This window comes from Meriones unguiculatus, chromosome 3 (genome assembly GCF_030254825.1).
Source record: "Meriones unguiculatus strain TT.TT164.6M chromosome 3, Bangor_MerUng_6.1, whole genome shotgun sequence".
In the NCBI taxonomy this organism is placed as follows: domain Eukaryota; kingdom Metazoa; phylum Chordata; class Mammalia; order Rodentia; family Muridae; genus Meriones; species Meriones unguiculatus.
In genome coordinates, this window is record NC_083351.1 from 102,819,557 (window position 1) to 102,841,807 (window position 22,251).

At 38.9% G+C, this 22,251-nt stretch overlaps 1 protein-coding gene across 1 annotated transcript in view; it reads right to left on the reverse strand.

Moving 5' to 3' along the window:
• Nucleotides 1-22,251, reverse strand: part of Dnah5 (dynein axonemal heavy chain 5) — a 256,569-nt gene that overhangs the window by 42,909 nt on the left and 191,409 nt on the right. The window contains exons 59-65 of the mRNA XM_060378798.1: nucleotides 18,329-18,532; nucleotides 13,666-13,845; nucleotides 11,767-11,904; nucleotides 8,009-8,144; nucleotides 7,139-7,455; nucleotides 6,414-6,569; nucleotides 5,448-5,630 (exon numbers count right to left, since the gene is read on the reverse strand). Of these exons, the coding sequence (XP_060234781.1) occupies nucleotides 5,448-5,630; nucleotides 6,414-6,569; nucleotides 7,139-7,455; nucleotides 8,009-8,144; nucleotides 11,767-11,904; nucleotides 13,666-13,845; nucleotides 18,329-18,532 (1,314 nt within the window). The remainder of the gene's footprint in view (nucleotides 1-5,447; nucleotides 5,631-6,413; nucleotides 6,570-7,138; nucleotides 7,456-8,008; nucleotides 8,145-11,766; nucleotides 11,905-13,665; nucleotides 13,846-18,328; nucleotides 18,533-22,251) is intronic.

Sequence of the window (22,251 nt, forward strand, 5' to 3'; positions counted from 1 at the left end):
AGGTAGTTGATCCCAGTGACAAATATATCTCTTCCCTCCAAATCCTCCAGTACCGACCATCTCACCTGAAACCTATGATGTGTCTCATAAAGTTTCACAAAATGGTCTCTTCACTAGTTACTACTGGGACCACACTTCCTACTATTTTCCCTACACAAGTCAGAAGTTGGTTGGTGGGCATAGAGTACTGTCAAGGACCTGAGATTCTAGCATCTTCCCAGACAACATGACACTGCTGGCTTGAATGTGAGACTCTTAGACCTGTGACATCACACACAGGCAGGACGTTCTCCTCTTGAGACCTCTCCACTGACTGCTGACTTATCAAGTCTGTTCTTCCCCCACAAAGCTGACTGTCGTCTCTTCTTAAGTCTTTTTTAAATGTACCTTGTTAATGAGGTCCGCTACTCACCCTAAATGTGCTACCCACTGCCTGATTCCCCATCTCTCCATCTTGTCACGCTTTGTATTTTTTAGAGCATGTGACACCTCCTAACAAACACGAATACTTGTGTATATGCTATTCCCTTAGCACAGTTGGAGGTTTGATGGTCGTTGTTGCTCTTTTGTGTGACTAGTATGTTTTGGTCATTTAGTAACATCTTCCAATTCTTATAATGATGCCTGGTACTTGTATGTACTCAATTAATATTATAGAACAAATAATCGGGTACTGTGTTCCTAACAAGTAAAGTGAACTGGAAATGTAAAGTGAACTAGAAAATCTAATCTCAGTGCCAGAAATATAAATGTGAACATTCTTTTTCTATAAAACACTAAAAGTAAGTGCAGTAGTGCCAAAACTACATAAAAGCAAACAACAAAAACCTCTGACTCTCTGACTCTACTTCATACTCTAGCCAATGAATCCTTATTCACTGAGTATTTTGATGGGAAGGACCCCACCAAATTCTGAAACTCAAGATTAGAGGCCAGTGAGCCAGTTACCGGGTTAGCATAGAAAAGAAATTCTTCTTGAAGGACAGTGAAGGTTCAGAACTTCTGAACGTCTACCCGTTTCTAATTTGCTGAGCTGTAGCCAATCACGGAAAACATGTTCTGTACATTATCACTGCTGTCTGCTGCATTTGAAGACTCCTTAATCATTAAGAATCCATTTATTCACTAAATGAGAATTTAAAACTTCCAGAATTATAGAAATTACTATAAGCAAGTGACATTTGCAGGCTGCTATAACACGGCTTTCCATCAACAGTTTTCCTAAAAGCCCACACTTAATGGCTGCACTAGGAGATAAAACAATAATAAATCATAAAACATCTAAGTGTATAACTTTCACATAATATGGCCTCTGAAAGTACTGTGAAGCCTTCACCTATAGGAACAAAGGGAATGTAAAAGGACAGAAAGAATATTACTGTTGACAACAGAAAGACACAAACTTGGATAGTTTTATGCATCACACTGGCCTCTCTATAAAGTCCCACAAGCCTTGAAACTCCCATGAAAAGGTCATATAAGGTGGTACAGGCATCTCAAGCAGTGAAGCTAAGAGAGGGATTGCATGCATAGCTGCTCAGATTATCTTTCTGCCCTTCCCAGAAATATGTTTGTTTCTACTAGAAATCATAGGTTGACTATTTCTTAATAAGTAGAATAGTGCACAAAATTTTATCTTTCTATATATATATATGTTTCTATATGCACATCTATCTAAATATCTGTTTGTCAAAAAAAAAAAATGCTCCCTAAATGAGAGAAGAGTTTATAGTTGAATTTATTTTGATTCAGTTTGGAGAATCACATTGGCTGAAAAATATTATCTTCTTGTAGATAGGAACTCAATTTATAATCCTGTGTCCAAAAATTATATAAAGATGGCTAGTTTAAATGTAGTTATTAGATTAGAGGAAAATGACTATCGGAGAGAAAACAGATCAGCTTATCCCCCCCTTTTCACCACCCGGACTGGGAAAATTAAGTCATATAAGGAGGATGCAAAGAATAAATGCTGGGGAAAAGACCAAAAAGAAATATTTTTGGATGAAAACAAACAATGTTAAAAAAGTAAGTCACGGGACTGGAAAGGCAGCTTAGTAGTAAAGTGTTTGCTTGTGTTCAATCTCCAGCAGCCACACAAAAACCCAGGTGCATGTCCTGTGTCTGTATTCCCAATGCCAAGGAGTTGGAGGCAAGAGGATTCTAGGGCCCATGGTATCATGGTACCATGGCTGGGTACCAGCCAGACTCACCCAGTTGGGTAGTTCCAGGCCAATGGGAGACAATGTGAATGGTGTCTGTGGAGCAACACTGGAGTTTGACCACACAACACACACACACACACACACACACACACAGAGAGAGAGAGAGAGAGAGAGAGAGAGAGTTAATTCTTTCATGAGTAGACTTTACTTTGAGAAAGCCAAGACAACTGTAATTATTATCATGGTGTATGGGATAAAATAATCCTCTCATGTTGTAAAAATAAATAAAAAATAAAACTGTCATGCTAGTCCGGTCCCCATTTTTGAAAGAGTTGCTTTTGTGAGTGTGTGTCCTACTAATGAGATGTTAGGATGGGAATGACTTTCTCAATTTTCCCCAGGAAAGGAAAGCTGCTGGCACTGAACCCACACTGACTTTGTAAGGATGATGATCGTTTTATAAGAACCTGAAATCACCCCTTGATACTGTAATCCTCTTCTGCCACCAAAGCTGGGTGCTAGTGTTTTTGTCGTTGCTTTTGTTTTGTTTTATTGCAACCAGCATCTGTCAGAGTGAATCATTGCTTCCAGAGTAATTGTATTCTCTCAGTACAACATAAGAAAACCAAAAACAATCACATTATGCAACCTCCCACAAAGGCTACTCATCTTCCTGAAGCCAAAGCTACAGGTGACATTGGAGCCTAGGTTGTTGTGATGGATGCTGGCCCAAATGACTGGCGGGATTTCGTGTGCTCAACATACATTCTGCTGATCAAAACCCCAGTCCTTACTGATATAATGGTGTGGCATGGCTGCATCTCTCAAGTCCCCTCCCTATGCTTTCAATCAGGCCGAGAAAGGAACAGGTGTGCACTGAAGGTTATTATTTCCTCAACAAGGAAATAATAAGGCGCTGAACCAGAATCCACACTGGCTCCTGTCACAGGGATGTCAACCGCCCATGCGAGCTTATGAAACTGGTTTAAAGGCTCCTCAAACAAGTTCTGAACTTGCGAGCATTAAACATATACCATAATTAAAAACACAGAGTATGTGAGGGGAGAGAGAAGAGGAAGAGACAATTTCCCTTTCCCTTCCAGTGGTTGAGCTCAGAAGAACAAGCGTGCTACCGTACGCAGAAAGCATGTAGGCAGAAGGAGGTGCAGATTCAAAGAATTTGCCAGTGGTCCTAACCTAATAAATCTTCAAGTCATCAGAGATTGGGCCATGAGGCAAGACCACCTCATTGCTGTCGAGTTCACGAGAAAGTCGATAGCGACTTCAGCCTCACTATGGTAGTCTCATTAAAACCTTCTACATCTCGTTGCTTAAGCCTCACACATTCTCCAGAGAAACTGCTGACTCAGAAAGGAGAAGTTTATAAATTATTGGTCATGTTTTCCACTGAGCACTAAGCTAGCTACCTCAAAATATAGTAGCAAAGGAAGCAGACACTGAGTTGTTTCCAGGGCTTCGTTAAGTCAGTGGCTGCTCTGGCTAACTTTAACTGTCACCATAACACAGCTTAGAGTCATGTGAAATGATAGCCTTGATGTAAGAACTGCCTAGATCAGACTGGCCATGGGCATATATATGAGGGATGGTCATGATTGTTACTTGATTTGGGAGAGCATAACCTCCTGTAGGTAGTACTATCCCTGGCCAGGTGGTCCTGAACTGTATAGGAAACCTAGGTAAGTATAAGCTGGCCTATGAGCCAGCAAGCAGCACCCACCATGGCTCCTTCTGTACATCTTGGCTGTCAAGTAAGGCCTTGGTCAGAAATAATAACGTGTGGAATAGCAGACAGGCCTGCCTTTAAGTTTCTACCTTGGGTTCCTGCTGTGATGTCCCTAAATAATGGACTGTGCTCTAGAATTCTAAGCTGACAGGAAACCTTTCTTTCCCTTGATGCTTTTGGTCACAGTCCTTGTCACAGCAACAGAGGTCAACCGAGAGCAGTTGTCTCCGAGAGCCTGCTACTCTTGCGGAGTGCCCAGGTTCAGGCCCCAAGGCTCATTTCGGTAGTCACAACTGCCTACAACCCCAGTTCCAGGAGATCTGACACCCTCACCTGGTCCTGCAGGCATGTCCATGCATGGAGTACATGTGTATGTTCATACACCACATAAATAAAAATCAAGTAAATAAGGAGGCTGAGGTTGCTTACAGTCTAAACATCTTATATGCCAAGAAGCATCATAACTAAAAGCAAACATGAAAATAAACGACAGAAGGTAAACTGATTTCATAATAGAATAAGCTTTTCATAAAAATAAAACAGTGGAGGAACAGAATAACAACACAAAATAATAATTATAATCTCAGAGTCACTTTGTCTGTACCTAGAAAAGTTACCTATGGTGGGCATAGTTTATGAAAAACCTATTGAACCTGCAGCTGGGGAGATGATTTAGTAAAGTGCCTGCCACGCAAGTGTGGAGACCTGAGTTTGGAGGCCAAAAATTCATGTAAAATACCAGGCATTGTGACATGTGCCTACAATTGCAGCACTAGAAGATGTGGGAGAGGAGGTTGCATAACAGGTGAATCACTGAAGCTGACTGGCCAGGAAAGCTAAAGTGACCAGCTTCAGGTTTAGTGAGAGGTCACATCTTAAAAAAATAAATAAATATAGGCGGTGGAGCTGGGAAGATGGCTTTGCAGTTAAGAGCAGCCCTTGTGCCTCTTATAAAGGACTGAGTTTCAATTCCCATCACCCATATGACAGGCACAACCATCTGTAACTCTAGTTCCAAAGGATCCAATGCCGTCTTCAGACCTACACAGGCACCATACATGAATGTGGAGTACAGATATACATGCAAGCAAAACATAATAGTTATTGTTTGTATATTATATAAATACTATATAATTATACTAATAACATTGTTTTTATATGTCAATGACACAAAAAGTCAGGAAGCAATACCCAATGTCTATATCTCACTTCTACACACATTTATACCTTTATAAGTATATATAAAGTATGCATGTGCACACAGCACAACACAGCACATATACAGAAAGGAATTCAGGTATACATAATTGGATAACATTTTCATTTTCATGAAAAAAAATAAAAAACTGAAAAAAATAATATGAATTTAGGATTCCAAATTAATGGGTCCTAAAGCAATTCCAATGTAATAAGTAAGATTCATAACACAGGAAAACCACAGGGATAAAGAGGAAGTCAATCCTATGACAACTGTCATATTATTTTTATCAGTGAAACACAGTGCAGTACAGAAATGAAGTGGGCCTTGAATTCCCCACCTGTTTCTCTGTGAGGATGACTCTCCCTAGTAACTGATCCTCCAGGCCTTTCATAGTAACAGTGAAGTCAATGATGGAGGTCCGAGCACTTATTTCTGGGGTGTAGGCTGGATTTGGCAGCTTGGTAGTAATGTAAAGTTTAAAGCCATCCATAACATCTACTTCCTTGTCACCAACTTTCACCTTTTTATAAAAAGAAAAGTAAACAGAGGAGAGATTCACCTGAGTCCTTTCCATATTGGATCAGTTATTGCTTTGATCAATGTGTAAGTGGTTATGATTTTTATAGTAAGACATAAAAAAATTGTCATTAAGTACTGATACAGCTTTAAGACCCTAGAATAAAAGAGAAGAGGCAGGGAGGGAAGGAGGAAGGGACAAAGGGAAAAAAAAAAGCAGAACAGCTAAGAGTTCTAATCATACTATGTAATGGGTACAGAATTTATGGTCAAAAGTGTTTTGAACAAGTCAGGAAGCTAAGAAAGAACTAGCCCAAATTTGACCAGAGGTTGGGAAGGCTTAATATCCACAAACTGAGGTTTGAAAAGTCATACAAGCAAGACCCAAAAATGTCTTGGGAGAGCAGGGCAGGGTCACTGCTAAAGAATTTATGGCAGTCAAGGGATGGGGACAGGAGGAGGATTCACATATATACATGGACTGTGTGGCTTGAATTTTTAACCAGTACCATGTAACTTAGTACCAAGAATTTCATAAGTGTGCCAATATCTGGACAGAAGGAAGATGGGATATGAAGGATCTTAAAGTTTTCAACAGTTAAGGATCAAAATATAATCGGTTTCTGTTACAGAAGTAAAGTAGATTAACTTTAAAGAACTATTCTTCAATAATTCAGCCTCTATTCAAGAGGAGCAGAAATACATTTCCCCACAGTTGCTCCTTCTTGAAAAAATTCTGTCGCATCTTTAATTGCTCTGCATATTGTTATCGAGGGGTTTAACCTACCTTAAATGTAGATCCAGTTTTAATGAAATTTTTTTCCAAAATATTGTCCAGAGCAGGATCTAATTCCTCCCCAACATCTTCTATCAGCAAAGGCCTTCCAAGGGAAAGGCTATCCTCCAGGTGGTTTCTAAAGTACTTATGGTTTAGAGATGTGATCTAAAATCAGATGGCACCACAAGGTTACTTTGGACTGATGGGCTCACGATGCAATACACAGTAATAATCACAAACGCTTTAAATACTGTGGCACAGGAAACAAAGACTTAGAAAGCCTTTGAATTGAAGCCATGCTATGTGAAAGGGTGCAGGAAGCTTAAACTGTTTCCATTCTACCTTTAATAGACTAGTCACCTAGCAGGAAGCATGTGATGGTGGTGTGGGATATCTCTGCTTCTTCCTGGCCTCCACCACCCCTGCTGGTGGACAACTAGAAGTCTGTCTGTAAGCATGGCACACGTAAAGTGACATGACTTTGCGCTTTCTGACCATCAAGGAAAATTGGCCTTAACAGATGAACCTGACTCACTGTAATATGGTGCTAGTACACGTGAACAAAAATGCAAACAATAAGGTCATAGAAATTTTGTTATTAGACATAAGCTTACATCTCTATTTAGGATTCCAAACAAAACCCGTAATATATTCAAATATTTCCCTCTTTTGGGGGTAGGAGGTCTCTATAAAGAAATACAATTTGATGTGTATAAATGTACTCAAAGAAATACCTGCAGTTCATTTTGGCTTTCTTTATTTTTAATCCAGATCTTCCCTTGAGTCTGAGGATCAATTAACAAAGGATAGCGCGATGCTTTTGTGACAATAATTCCATTCTGAATGGACAGGTCATCATTTGGAAGGCCTTGTAGGTTCCATTCGCTGATAGTAGGGGCATCAATCAACATCTCATTAAGATTTAGATCATTCCCAAATGGAATTTTACGGGCTTTCATTTCCTTCTTCCAATCATTTAACAGCAGATCTCGAAACTCTTGGTTAAATGGACCAGAATATGATAGAAAAGCCGTTGCGAGCAACACATCCCCTAAAATGAAAAGCAAGCACCCCTAAGATATTTTGTGACCATCCATAAAATTGTATAACTCACTAAAATTGAAAAAAAAAGGATAAAAACAACAACCATTTCTTTTAAGCTAATATCCACAAATCAACCTATAGGCACAGATTGCAAATGGCTTGAAAAATAAGCATGGGTTTGACTGACTGTTGAACAGAGTCTAAATGTCTTATCAAGCAAAACTGTCAGAAGTTAAACATCAGGTCATCATAACTTTGTGGTATGAGAGTGACTTTAAAAACCCAGAGAAGACAGAGCCTTCATCGACTTGCCCTTGATCAATATCCCCACACTTTCAGAAATATTTGAAACTAATAATAAGGGGTGTAAAGGTCGGTCATTAACCCATCAAGTCAGAACACATATGTACTGGACAATTACCCTCCTCCTTGAAATGCTTGCAGACACACAAACACACATATAGGAGTTTGAAATAAGCAAGTGTTGTTTGACCAAAGCTTAAGTCTTCTGATTCCATCACAGTCAACTCACAGTTTCACTAAGAAAAGATTTTACAGACCTACAAGTCGTTTCGTTTGTGCAGCGAACTCTTTGCTTTGTTCTGTCCATCGTTCCTTTTCACCTGCCAGGCCGCTGATGAGCGTGGACGCTGTCTGCATCTTATGCCTACACCGCTCTGCATCTTCTAGCAAGGTCTGGAGAAGGCCAAAGAAGAGGGAAACCTTTACTCAGAACAAAGCAGCAGCTGCAGGAGTGGGGTGGGGAGAGATGACCAGGATGTAAAATGAAAAAAAAAAAAAAAAGAAAGAAAGAAAACCAACAGCTACAACCTCAACTGTGTGACTTTAAAATTTTTACTGTCTGCCTTTCTTGGGACATGGAAGGCCCATTACACAGGTAACAGATTCTAACTCCATATATCTGTGCTGGCCTGGTCTTGACTCTGATTCCCTGCCCAATGCCTTGAACCCAGCAGCCAAATCCTCCTCAGGTGTTGTTAACACAAAAACAATGGACATTTTTACACTCATTACTAATGTCACACATGATACTATCATGTAGCACAAAGTATGTAAACTATTCAAATTCTTAGGAAAAGGCAATTAGGAATATCTCTCATCTTAAGCCCGCATGTCATCCATGCTTCATATAAGGCCACAACTCATTTCACAACAGAAGAAGCTTAAATTACCTTCACCTCACTGTACCCCAAGGCTCCTATGTCAAAGTCAGCCTCATCTAACTCATCATATATTCCTTAGCTGTTCCTTGAGACTGAAAAAATACTTTAATGCAGACTTCCACATATTATGGTCACTCAGAACCCAATCCTATCTCCAATTTCTGATGCTAGTGATAGAATACAAAGCCTCAGGCATGCTAGACATGTATGTCGCTGAGCTATCCTCCCAGACCCAAATACTTGTCATCTATGTTGAAGCGATGGCTTCTAGATCTACATATGAAGGTACAGAAAAGAAAGTAAGTGTGGACAGAGATGTGGACATCTATAGATGCTCATTTGTAACAAATACATACGCACATTCTTACAACATAAGTTCAATGGGAATACCTACAGTATTACGGAAAGTTTAAACTGCATCAATACTTTCCTTTGATGGAATTCCATCATTTAAATTATTATACCATTTAAATTATTACAGTGTGATGATATAAATACTCAAAACTGATTAAAAAGTTTTTATGACCAAAAAAGATCTCAATATTTTATTGAGGTAATAAGCTATAAAACAAAAACAGTCTGTACTGAATGCTCTGGTTTTAAGTGGACTTGAAGTACATGTAATATACATTGCATATGTTCAGATATAAGAGCAAACTGTTCCTCTCCAGGATTGCCTAACACAGTTTCTATAATTAATAGATTGTTTTTGTAAGAATAATACAACAGAGTGTCTTGCAAAAGAAAGATACATAATCCAATTTGTTCTCATCTTCCTTCTCAAGTTTTATCTTTCCCTTTAGTTAATGAAAACTAACCAAAACCCATATCCATGTCATATTCCCATCACATCTGCTTATATGCTTCAATCCAAGAATAAAGATAGCAGCTGTTATGATGTTTGATTCCACATAATTTATTTAAAACAATATTTTCAATGAAAATATAATCTTAATTGCATTTTTCCTGAATTTCCCATCCTTACTTATATCCAGCACCTTATAAAAAGTGTTAGACCCTCTTTCCCTGTCTCTGTTCTCTGGGTACCCAGGTTTCTCTGGTTACTGCAATGCAAAGAATGGTTAGCACTTATGATATATACAGGGAGGAAAATTGTTCCAGCTAAAGGTTGGGTACAGAAAATTTGGTCCACCGCTGAGGTCTTGTCTCTCTTAACTGGGCAGCAAGCTGGCTAATTCTTCAGAAGGCCAGAGAACTTGGATCCTAAAAAAAGGCCCTGGGTCCTTTGTGGAAAGTATTCAGGCCACTCTTTTAAGAGGCCACGCAGGCCTGGGCCATGATGAACTGCAGACTAGAACAACTTTGGGAGGTCCATGATCCTCCATAATCCCCTTTAAGCTTCAACTAGCCTTAGGGATGAAGAAAATGCAACAGAAATGACTGAAGATAATGTTCAGAAGTTTGATGGCAGCAGGCTCATAGCTAACATTTTTTTTAACCTAAACAAATTTGAAATTTGTTGAAACTCACTTTTTCAATCTATGATCAAATGTTTACAGTAGCAGTTCTTATGTAGTCCTTTATCTACACTTTAACAAACATATGTTCCAGAGTTCCAGAACAGCAACAAGAAAGAAAGAAAGAAAGGAAGAAAGAAAGAAAGAAAGAAAGAAAGAAAGAAAGAAAGAAGGAAGGAAAGAAAGAAGGAAAGAAAAGAATGAATAAGCCAGTGCAAACCTTCTAAAACTTAAACACAGTAACAATAAAAAGAAGTTTTTTTTATTAGGAGCACTTCTATTCAGGATACAAAAGGATATCCATAAAGACAGAAATTAATACTCTTTCCTCCTGCTTTTTAAAGTGGATGCTGGTATTGCAATGGTAATTTTCTCCTTATATACGTGAACTCTCAGTATAAATACACAAGCCCATGCAGGTGCTACTGGCTTATTCCTGTAAACTTCCTTCGGGATGCTTTCACACAGCTTTCAGGAGGCTTTGATCTTCATGAGAAACAGCGTGTATTCTATGTGCAATGAAACCACAGACTCACAAGCAGGTGTCTTCATTTGGACAGGGGCCACTTCCATGAAATATTCAAAGGAAGAGTCAATATGGCTCCCACTTGACAAATACAATACAGGGTTCATCCGGTGCATACACTGTGGGGCTCAAAGTTTATATAATCCTGTGTGGGCGTACGTTAAAAATATACGACATTTTTGGCATTCTTAAAATATGAAATGCAAAGCTATTTTAAATTATGGGAAAATCATTAAAATGGTCTTATGATTTAGAAATTCTAATGCCTTTTCTCTGCAATCTCTTCAGGCATTTTTACCTGAATGTTAATATTCAGATATCTGCTGAGTCTTGGTAACTAGAGCACTCATAGTCACCTATGTAAGTCAAGAACCCTGAAGCTTTAGCTATATGCACTCTATATTAAATCTCTTTGATTTTAAAAGGAAGGGTCCCCAGGAGAATGAGATTTGTATAACAGATGACAAGTGTATGGGCCTAGATTCTAAGTGTAAAAATCCTTTCTCCAACACCTTTTTCTCTGTGTGTGTCTCTCTGTCTTTGCCTCTTTGTCTCTTTTTGTCTCCCCTACCTCTTGTGCGTGCATATATAAAGAGAGCTGAGAAATTTGTAGACAATCACTGTCCTTGGAATATACTCCTAAGGTCAGCTACATCCACATAGCGGGGAGGCCTTAAGTCAACTTCAAAATATCAAAGTCCAGCCCAGGCTGTAACTGACCAGTTTAAAGCCAGAACTCTCCCTTGGCATTTCTGTGTCCTGGCTGCTTTATGAAAAATAAAAGTATCTGCCCTACCTTCTTCTTACACTGATCGAAATATTAAATGCAATGATGTGTAATAAGATTAATTGAGATCATCACTGTCCATATGCATAGGGAGACTTGGCACAGTTACCTCCTAAACCCAGTCTTTGTGTGAGTGGACCATGACACATATAAATACTTCTGGTGTTGGTTAGAATCAAAGTCAAGGACCCAGGGAAGGATTGTGTGCTGTGTGTACATGATGCATAGAAGTCAGTAAATTCTTGCAGACAACCAAGCCTTAACAGAAGGAAACCATAGGAATGAGAGCTCACAAGAGCCAATGCAATGAGTAAGCATCCCTTCTATGTCAAATGTAGGTTACCTGCTTTTCAGTCATGGCCTGTTCATACTCTGCCTGCACCACATCCAACTCTGCTTGCTTGGCATCCAGCTCAGCCTGGGCTTTCTGAAGGTCCTGCATGGCCAGGACATGACGATTTTCTTGCACTACCAAGTTGGCCTGCAGGGGATACAGGGTGAGGAAGAAACACCCCAAACAACCATAGTGTAGATGCTGGGAGGTCAGCAATGGCACAGACTTACAGCTGTGCTTTATTCTGCCTCTACAATCATCTTAATTTGCATTAATCCAACCCCAAATACTAATGTGAATTTATCATCAATGTTTAGAAGCATAAAATTATAAATTATTAGAATTGAAGTCAGTAAATTAATTTTCTATACAGTTCTAGGCCAAATAGTCTAAAAACTATTTCAGGCTACAGAGGCTAAAAGGAAAAATCAAAGCTTTTAGATATTTGTTTAAAAACCATTTCATGAACCACCAGTATAGATGACAGACAAGACATGTCCTTCAGTGGAGGCTGAAATATGAACCCCAGAGAAAAGTTTTTATTGTTCTGCCTTTCTGGAGGTCTCTGTTTAATAGTTTCAGTTTCCTATTCTTAAAATAAATACAATGAAAATATACATTATTATGTTTCCTTGGAAAATATAAAAAGAGTGCAAAGTGCTTCTCAAGGCCAACCTTGAGCTATGCTGGACTCTCCAACGATCAGTCTCCGTAATGTCAGTGAACATGGTATCAGTTATTTGCTCTGAACTTCTCTGACTTGACCCAGAGTCTTTGATCATTTACCCAGTTCTGGAAATCTGAGATTCACTCTGTAAATTCTGCACTATAACGTTGATACTCATGATTATTTTATCATAATTATTATGATAATTATTATTATTTGGGTAGCTGACCATTATAAGTAAATTTTGGCTTATGGTTGGGAAAGATCAAGTGTACAAAGCCAAAAGCCAAAATTGAGCCACAAGATATGATCTTTAAGAATATTAGGGTTTATGTTTGTAATATGTACTCACCTCTCTGTTTGCTAAAGACTTGGTGTCTTTTTAATAGTGGTGGCAAATATAAAAATAACATTTGAAAATTCAGCTACTTGAGAAAATGTAGGCTTAGTATAAAATTACAAATAGCTGACATTCTCACCTGATGTGCAAAGAAAAGAAAGAAAAGAGAAGAGAAGGCTACATTTTCCTTTATCAAAGACCAGAATTTTCTGGTCCCAGTGTCTATGACTTAACTCTATCTCATTCATAGGATTCCTTTGCTTCAGATCTTAAACACTGTTGGAGAACATTCTATGCTTTAATTTTCTGTTGTTGTTCTTATTGTTATTATTATTATTATTATTATTTACAATTTATTCACTTTGTATCCCAGTTGTAGCCCTGGTCCTCATCTCCTCCTGGTCCCACCCTCCTTTCCTCTTCCTCCCTCCCTCCCTCTTCCTCCCTTATTCCTCTGGTCCACTGATAGGGGAAGTCCCACTCCCCTACTCTCTGACCTAACAGGTCCAGTCAGGAATGCTTAGATCCTCTTGCTTTGTGGGCTGGCTAGGTGGCCTCACCAGTGAGAAGTGATCAAGGAGCAGGCACCCAAGCTCCTGTCAGAGACTGGTATATTTACACAACAGAATACTACTCAGCTATTCTGCTTTATTTTTAAGTGACTCACAACAGACTCTGTCTTCACAGAGAACTGGCTCATGCTTAAAAGCTCTTACAATTCCAGAGTCGTGTTATAAAGAAGAAAGAAACATGCTGGGCTCCATCTTTCAGAATCTCACTCTCTATATTGATCTGAGGACCAACACACTGACTGCCAAATCTCCTGGGCTGCTGTGCAAAAACCAATTGACCCAGAGGCTCTCCCAGGAATGGCTCACAGGGTACCCTCTGGGAGGCCTACCTTCAGAGGCAGCACCTCCTTGTTTATAGAAAAAAAAGAAGCCATGGCTTTGGTCCAGGAACAAAGCCCAGCTACATTCCCACAGACGCGTTTGGCTGTCTCAATGTTGTAGTCGGCCATTTCAAAGTAAGGATTCAAAAATTCTATCACTTCTTCATTGATCGTGTCTTTGGGGAATTGCTGTGAAAGGAAAATGTAAAATGATGTCAAAATACTTATTTTTATGGTGTACATCTGAATTCACATTCTGTTTTCAATGTAACTGAAACTAGTAAGCATACAAAGCTAGAAAAATCGTATGGGTTTATTTTTGGTCAAAATCTTAGGATACTGAGTGAAAGTATTAAAGCTTAAAGTGTGGAATGATTGCAAAAGAGGTCTTCCATCATGCACTCTGTCCCCAGCGCAGACATCAGTCCTTGTTAAATACACTGGCTCTAGCAAAAGAGTAAAGTATTTAGGTGATGATGAACACTAATACAGTTATTAGAATTTCAAAAGCAATAAAACTTCTTTCCATTAATACTAAATAGGTGAATTATAAACCCATAATATCAACAATGAAAAACAAACAACACAGCTATATTCAGGCTAAGGACATATAGATTTAGCATTTATCAGCAACTAAATGCTTAATAGAGTCAGACAGAAGTTCTATTAAATTCACATAAAATGTGAGAGTAATAACTTGGACATTGCACCTTGAGAATGATGAATTAATTTTTAATCATAGAGCTATCACAAATATGAGAGAATTATTATATCCTGGAGAAATATAATTTTAAAACACAGCAGAAATGGATTTAGAATGCCTTCCTGCACCAGGAAGGAAAGTCCAGCCATGGTGAAATTGGATGTTTAAAAAATAATGTTTTCTCTTCTAAAAGGATTATTATTTTCCAAGTAGAAATAAACCTAGCAACTAGTAATTACATGGAATAAACCTGCACAAAACATGTATATATATAAACATATGTATATGCATATATATGCATATTATGTATATATGAATATGTATACATATAACAACAATTAATGAAAATGGAGATCATGAATTTGAAAGAGAGCAAGTAGAGGTGTACATGAGGGTTTTGAGGGAGGAAAGAAAATGGGAAGATGTAATTATATGTTCAAAAAAATGAGTAGAATACCCTCTCATTCTGACCTTGCATGTCACAAGTCTCTTTCATGAGATTTAGAAAATAGTAGAGACAGTGCTCCCACAAGCAGTGATCTTCCAGCAAACTCACAAGGGGAAATCTGTAGTCATTCACAAGGAATCTGTTCAAAGTCCAATTTCCCTGTTACTGTCTCACAGCTACCCGAACAAGCTATGGCTTGCTGATTTCATAAATGACTTATTTGTACAGCAGAGAGAAGGCACCTTCCAGTCCCATTGCCTCACCAGTTACTTGAATGACATTGAATTGAAAACTGAAGGAAATATGGTGCTAAAGTTGTAGCCTGTGGAATGGATGTGGATTAGGTATTTCCACTTGGTTGTCTCAAGGTCAATATCTGGTAGATAAGACAGTAAAACTTCTGGAAGAAAATGTAAAAGGTTTTATTCTTCCTCAGAAAGAAGCCAAGATCTAAATGGAACACAGAAAGTGCTATTAAAGAGAATATCAATAAGAAGTCCTACATTAAGATTAAGAACCCCTGCTTAGCAAAAGATAGTACTAACAGAGTGAACAATTAAGCCAGGAAGTGGTTGGAGATATTTGTAGCATTTGTAAAGTATTTGAAATCTAACAGACAAGCAACTTTAGCAATGGGCTGCAGAGATGGCTCAGTGTTTTAATGGTACTTGCCACTCCTGCAAAGGACCTGTGTGCCTCACACCCAGGAGGTGGCTCAGCCATCGGCAACTACAGGTCCAGGAAATTGACTTTCTTTTCTGGCCTCTGTGGGTACCAGACACACACATACATGCAAGCAAACACTCACACACATAAAATAAAAGTAATTGTCTCTTTAAAATTAGCATAATCCCTAACTGCATTGTATATATTTGTCCTGATACCCAGAGAAGAGAATAGTCATTTCTCTTCATCAAAGAAACTTTTCTTTGCAACAGAGATCATTACATAAAACCAAAGCAGATTATAATGCAGAGTTGTATAGGCCAGCCCCAATGGATCCAGTTACAAAACAGAAGAGGAGGTAAATTTATTGTAAGAGAAAAAGAATCAGAAAGTGTGCTGTGAGGTCATGTCTCCTAGGAATACCAGAAACTACACCCACAAAGTCTCATGACCCACATGGCTGCCCAATTGTGAGCTGAACAAGAAGGACACCAGTAGACACACCAAAGTGAACAAGAGAAAATCCATATGAGCCTTAACTCTACACAAGAAACTACAGGCGACCAAGGAATGCTGAGAGTGGGGGAAATAGTCTTCCCCAGGAGAGAAGAACCCAATTCTAAATGGTTAGCCTGAAAACACATATACAAGTAACATTATACAGACTGAGCAGGTTGTACTTCTGTATTTAGTGTTATATATGTATATACATATATGCATAGAGAAACAATTAATGAAAACCAATATGATGAACTGTGTACAAGAGGGTTTTGAGGGAAGAAAGAGAATGGGAAGATGATGTAATTATAAGTTCAAAACAAAACAAAACAAATTATTAAAGCGAGGGGGGTCCAAATAAGAACACAAAAATTGCTGAATAGTGTACAAACCCACCAAAAATTATCAGCATCATCAGTTGCCAATGAAATGCAAATTAAGCCCATAACACAAAGAAAATGCTACTGCCACAGGCACAAGGATAGGGAAAGACTGAAAACAGTGAGGATGTGGGGCACTGAACAGTCTGTCTTGCTGCTAAGTGTCTTGCTGCTAAGATGACAGACTTTAAAAAAAGAAAAAAGAAAAACTGTTTCATAAAGTCTAAAAATAAGTGACTAAATGTATACAATCTATGGCTCAGAAATCCTACTCCTACAAATAGGGCCAACAGCAATGCCTAATATTTCCCCCTGTGTATCAGTACAGACAGAAGATACATTTGTAATAGCCAAAACTTAGTAACAACCCCAAAACTCCTTCAATAGTCCAGTAGGCAAATCACAGCATATCACGTTCCACACTGGTGTTAATGCAAAGGAGTTCATGAAAATGACTGCAAACATTTCAAAAAAAAAAATCTAACCCCTAGTTGTTAACTCATTTTAATGTCAATTGCATATACCCACAAAGATTTTTATTTAAAATAAAGGCAACCTGTGGTCAAAACTCAGTTTCTTCTTGCTTTACTAGGCTTCCTATCGTCTGCACTTTGTAGGTCATTGGCACCAACTGCACCTGCCTGGCATAATTCTAAAGAATGCTGTGTAGTTTGCTTTTCCCTGATCTGTGTCCCCAGCATCATTTTTTGGAGCTTGAAACTGGTCTTCCTGGAGTAATTATCCTGTGCAAACACTAAAAACCATTATCTTTATTCTCATCTTTTTTCTTTATTTTCTTCCTCAAAATATAATCTAATCATTATATACTTACCACACCGCACTGCACATTCATATACTGGAAAGTGAGAACTGAAAATGAATACAAAGTTGCCTTTTGAAACAATAAGAATAAATCCACATAGTGAATGCAGGTCAAAGCAAGGCTTTCACAAGAGATGATGTCATATATGTTAATTTCCAGACAAGCAATAATGATGATCAAGAGAAAAGAATAATATTTACTTTTTGGGGAGTAACTGACTGTGTTTAAGTATGAAAGAAGTTCTAAGTATACTCTGCTTTTGGTGATGATTAATCTGTACATGCACATCCATCAAGTGGCACACTTAAAGGGTGTGCATTGCATTTGCAACAAAATTAAGAATATACAATGACTCATCCAATAGTATGACTATTGACATCAAACTGTAAAAAGAGCACAGGCAGTGGATTCTTGGTATCTATAGACTCCAAAGCAAACCAAAAATATTCATGAGAAATATCATGTCTGTACTGAACATATACAAGATTCTTTCTCGTCATTGTCCTCTAAACAATATAGTATAACAAAGTGGACATGGTGGCAATGGAGAGGCTGAGGCAGGTGTATTGTGATTTCAAGTAGGATATATAGTGAGATCATCTAACAAGAACAAACTGTATAGCAATTATCTGTGAAGCACTTACACCGTGTTAGGATCATAAATAATCTAGCAGTCATTTACAGCACTCAGGAGAGCATGCAAGGATATATGCAAAGCCTATGTCATTTTACATAAGAAACTTGAGCATCCTTGCATTTCTGCATCCACCAGGAGTCCTGAATACTGAGGGATAACCGTTTTTATATGCAGATTATATATATGTATATACACATGTGTGTGTGTATATATATATATATATATATATATATATATAAACTCACATGAAAGTTGACACCATATATATATATGGTGTCAACTTTCATGTGAGTTTATGTGTCAACATAGCTGACAACAGCCAGAAAAGATCTAACAATCATGTCTTATGTTTGAAAGAGAAAATTCTACTATGAGAGAGTACTCACTTGCGTTTCCAAAATATATATGTAGAATAAATTACTTTTAGAAATGAATTCTGTTAAAAGATTCAGCTATGACAGTTAACTCTTAGTCACACTAAGGTCACCTCATAGTTCGTTCTTATGGGAAGACCCACCTGTAGGTTCTGGAGAAAGTTTCCTGCAGTCATCAGTTTTAAAGATTCCTGCCAGGAAGGCATGGTGCAGTTTTTGTCCATGTCCATTTTCACTGCATTGACCTTCCTCTGAAACAGCAGCAGCACACAGTCCATAATCCGCATGATGAGGTGAGGGGGTCGGCCCAGTGTGCGCACTGTGGCAATGTCAGAGGGCTTGATGGTCTGTGGGATGGAAGGGGAGAGCATCCAAGCTCAGATACAAAAATGCAGGCAAACAACCTTTCATGTATGAATGCCACTTTTCAGCAAAAGTCAGGCAAAATTTTTAAGAGTCATAGGTGTAGGTCCACATTAAAGCCCAAAGAAATGAATGTCATACAAAGTAAAAATTCTTTACAATTTTTACATTATTATTATTATTATTATTATTATTATTTACAATTTATTCACATTGTATCTCAGTTGTAGTCCCCTCCCTCGTCTTCTCCCAATCACTTCTCCCCTATCCCTCTTCCTTAGTCTACTGATAGGGGAAGTCCTACTCCCCTACTGTCTGACCCTAACCTTTCAGGTCCAATCAGGACTGCCTGGATCCTCTTAGTCTGTGGGCTCACTAGGTCACCCCAACAGGGAGAAGTGATCAAGGAGCAGGCAACCGAGTTCATGTCAGAGACTGTCTCTTCTCCCCTTACTAGGGAACCCCCACAGAGACTGAGCTGTCTACGGGCTACATCTGAGCAGATGGTTTAGGTCCTCTCTATGCATGGTCTTTGGTTGATGCATCAGTCTCTGCAGTCTCCCTTGGTCCAACTTTTTTTTGGCATTGTTGGTTTCCTTGTGAGGCCCCTGTCCCCTCAGAGTCCTTCTATATCCCCCTTCTTCCATAAGACTCCCTGTGCTCTGTCCAAAGTTTTGCTGTGAGTCTGTGCATCTTTGATCCCCTACTGTGTGGAGTCTTTTAGAGGACATCTGTGGTAGGCTCCCATCCTGTTCCCAGAAGCAGAAAGACAAGCATAGTATATATTCACTTATATGTGAATATAAAGCATATAATATTGGGTAAACATACTAAAATCTACAGACCTAAAAAATCTAAACAGGGAGGACCCTAGAGAAGATACTTAATTCTCATTCAGAAGGGAAAACAGAATAGACACCAGAAGTGGTACAATTTTTTTTTAATTTGCTTACAAACCTGCAGGTTTCATTTTTAATTGTTAATATATTTTACTGTTCATTATGTAATGGGAGTGGTGTGTATATGAGAGTGCAGATGTCTGTGAAGGTCAGAGCTCCACATCTCTCTAGAACTAGAGTTACAAGCAGTTCCCATCCACCTACTAGGTGTGCTTAGAAACAGAACCTGAGTCTTCTGCAAGATCCACACGTGCTTTGAATGGCTGAGCTGTCACTTCAGAAACCTAGTTATAAGTTCCTTAATAACATTTTTCATACATACATAGATAGCTTGGTTGACCCTTGTCATTCCTACATTCCTCCTCTCTCCCTACCCTTCTGTCCCCCTTTTGAACACTGAACACTTATACCCCCAGCAGTCTCCATTCCATTCTCGTATCACACATATCCCAATACCCTCTCCACTGCCTTCCCTTAAAGCCTTGTTTATTAGTTTTTTAATTCACGGAAATGGGAATTTTATCTTTTGTGAGACACCCCAAGCTTGTGAGACACGCCCATGGTCTCTCCTGCTCGTAGATCCTAACTTCGGGTTTTTATATATGCGTGGTTTTTACTCATGTGGGGTTGGGTGTGCTTAGAGACCAAATTTTTACAATCCTAACAAGCAGCAGGAGGAGAGAAATGTTGGTGAACACATATGGAGCTGTGACAGCCCTGAACATGTACAGACTTCTTCGTGTTAAAAAAAACAGTGCTCTAAAACAAAACAGTCAGCATTTAAGTAGTTATCAGGGTTTGAGATGAGGAAAAATACTGTATTCACAGGGCCTTTTCCTCATTAGCTATGTAGGTCAAGAATCTGCCTCTCTCTAAAGCAACTCAGACTGTCACAGTGGACTGACACCAGAGGGTAGCCCTGGGGCTGACAGGTTGAATAATTAGAGGTTTCTTAGCTGGGAATTGACCTTTAAATGAAGGGAGTTGGGCAATTTGAAATTCACACAGCTCTCAGAAAGGTTCTACTCCAATTCCGGCACAGATATTCTTATGCAGCAAATTACTTAATAATCAGCTGCTTTTGGTTGGTAACATTCTCTCTGCTGAAGTTTAAATGAAATCAGCATTGGGGGAAAAAGATGCGTCTAGCACAGGCTTGTTTTCAGAACAGTTGATGTCCCTGTGTGTCTGTGTCTTGAAGCTCTGCATCCCCCGTCAGGGCATAAACTTTCTCCAGATGGAGTGCACACTCACACTCCGCTTGGTGATTTGCTCTGAAGAGCTGTGTTTCAACATACCAGCATTTCTGAAAGCTAGGCAGCTAGAAAAGAAAATTGGAGGAGACGAACTGAAAAATGTCAAACCCTTATTTGAGACGTGTGACTTCTGAAGAAAGGAGGGAGTGGGAGCAGCAGCCATTGGGAAACTAGGATTAAGTTACACTTCTACAAAAATGCATCACTTACTTATGTTGACAGTTGTGCTCTTATGACAGGCACTGGGTAAAGGAGCTGGTGCTGGTGTTGTACCTAGAGACCAATGCGTTTCTGATAAATATTGAATTCAATTTTCTTCAGGTACAGTAATATGAGTCTATGTAAGACCCTATACTTCATGTCAATATAACAGTTATTTGCCACTTGAACATACTTTATTTTTGCTGACAGCTCGTTATAGTCTGATTAAGGTGGGAAGGAACACATACTTCTTTTAAATGATCTATTTACTTGTTTATTTTATGTGTATGAATGTCTCATGCTTATCTAGTTCCAACAGAGGTCAGAGAAGGGAGTTGGGTCCCCAGAACTGAAATGATGGATAGTTATGAGCTACTGTGCAGGTGCTGAGACAAGATCCTCCAACAGCAAGTTCTCTAAACCATTAAGCTATCTCTTCAGCTCCATGGGACATATTCTTTGTTATTGGCTTTTTTCAGATAGACATAGTCTGATGATGCAGTGTTAATGTATCTGGAGTTTTCTAAGGACAGATTGGCAAGACCAGTTTTCAATATCTCAGAAACACAAAGACACAGTAAGATACACGTAGGGTCGATAAAGAAAATAATAACATTCTCTTCTATACATGCTCCTGTGGTTTGGTTGCAAAGTGTCCTTCAAAAATCCAGGACTGGTCCCCAGGGTGATGCTGGATGTGCAGGAGCTCTTTGTAGGTGGGACACAGGAGAAAACCATCACTGAGTCCTGCCCTTTTGAAGGGCACACTAGGACTTTAGCTGCTTCCCTCTTCTTTGTTTTCCTGGTCAAAAAGTGAGCAGTTTTGTTCCATGTTCCTCAGCCATATTATGCTGCCTCATACCAGACTCAAAGCACTAAAAATATAAGTTAAAAGAGGACTGGTTTCTTCACACCTGTATTATCTCTAGTACTTTTGTTATAGTAACAGAAATTTCACTGGCATATGCCTGACCTTACGTGCACATAGACATACTCCTTACTTCTGCTCCCACATATGTCTATACCAGGGGTTATATGATGCAGGATATTTTAGCTATAGAGAACTGCAATTTAGAAGACATCTTACAATATGAACAGAAGACGCCAGCTCTTAACTCTTAGGGAAATGCTGGCCTTCTTTTAAAAAGCAATACGTAAGAAGCTTTATGCTCTAGTTCTATGGTTTTAGGTACCCTGAATTTAACAATGTTTTAAAATTCTGGTGCAGTGCCCTTGTCCTCTCTGTTTATCAGATACAGCTGAAGTGACGATACTGTAGAAGAGGAAGACCCAGAAAGGCTTGATGAATAGAGGGGGCTGGTTTAGCCAGAGCATGGGGGAATGAGA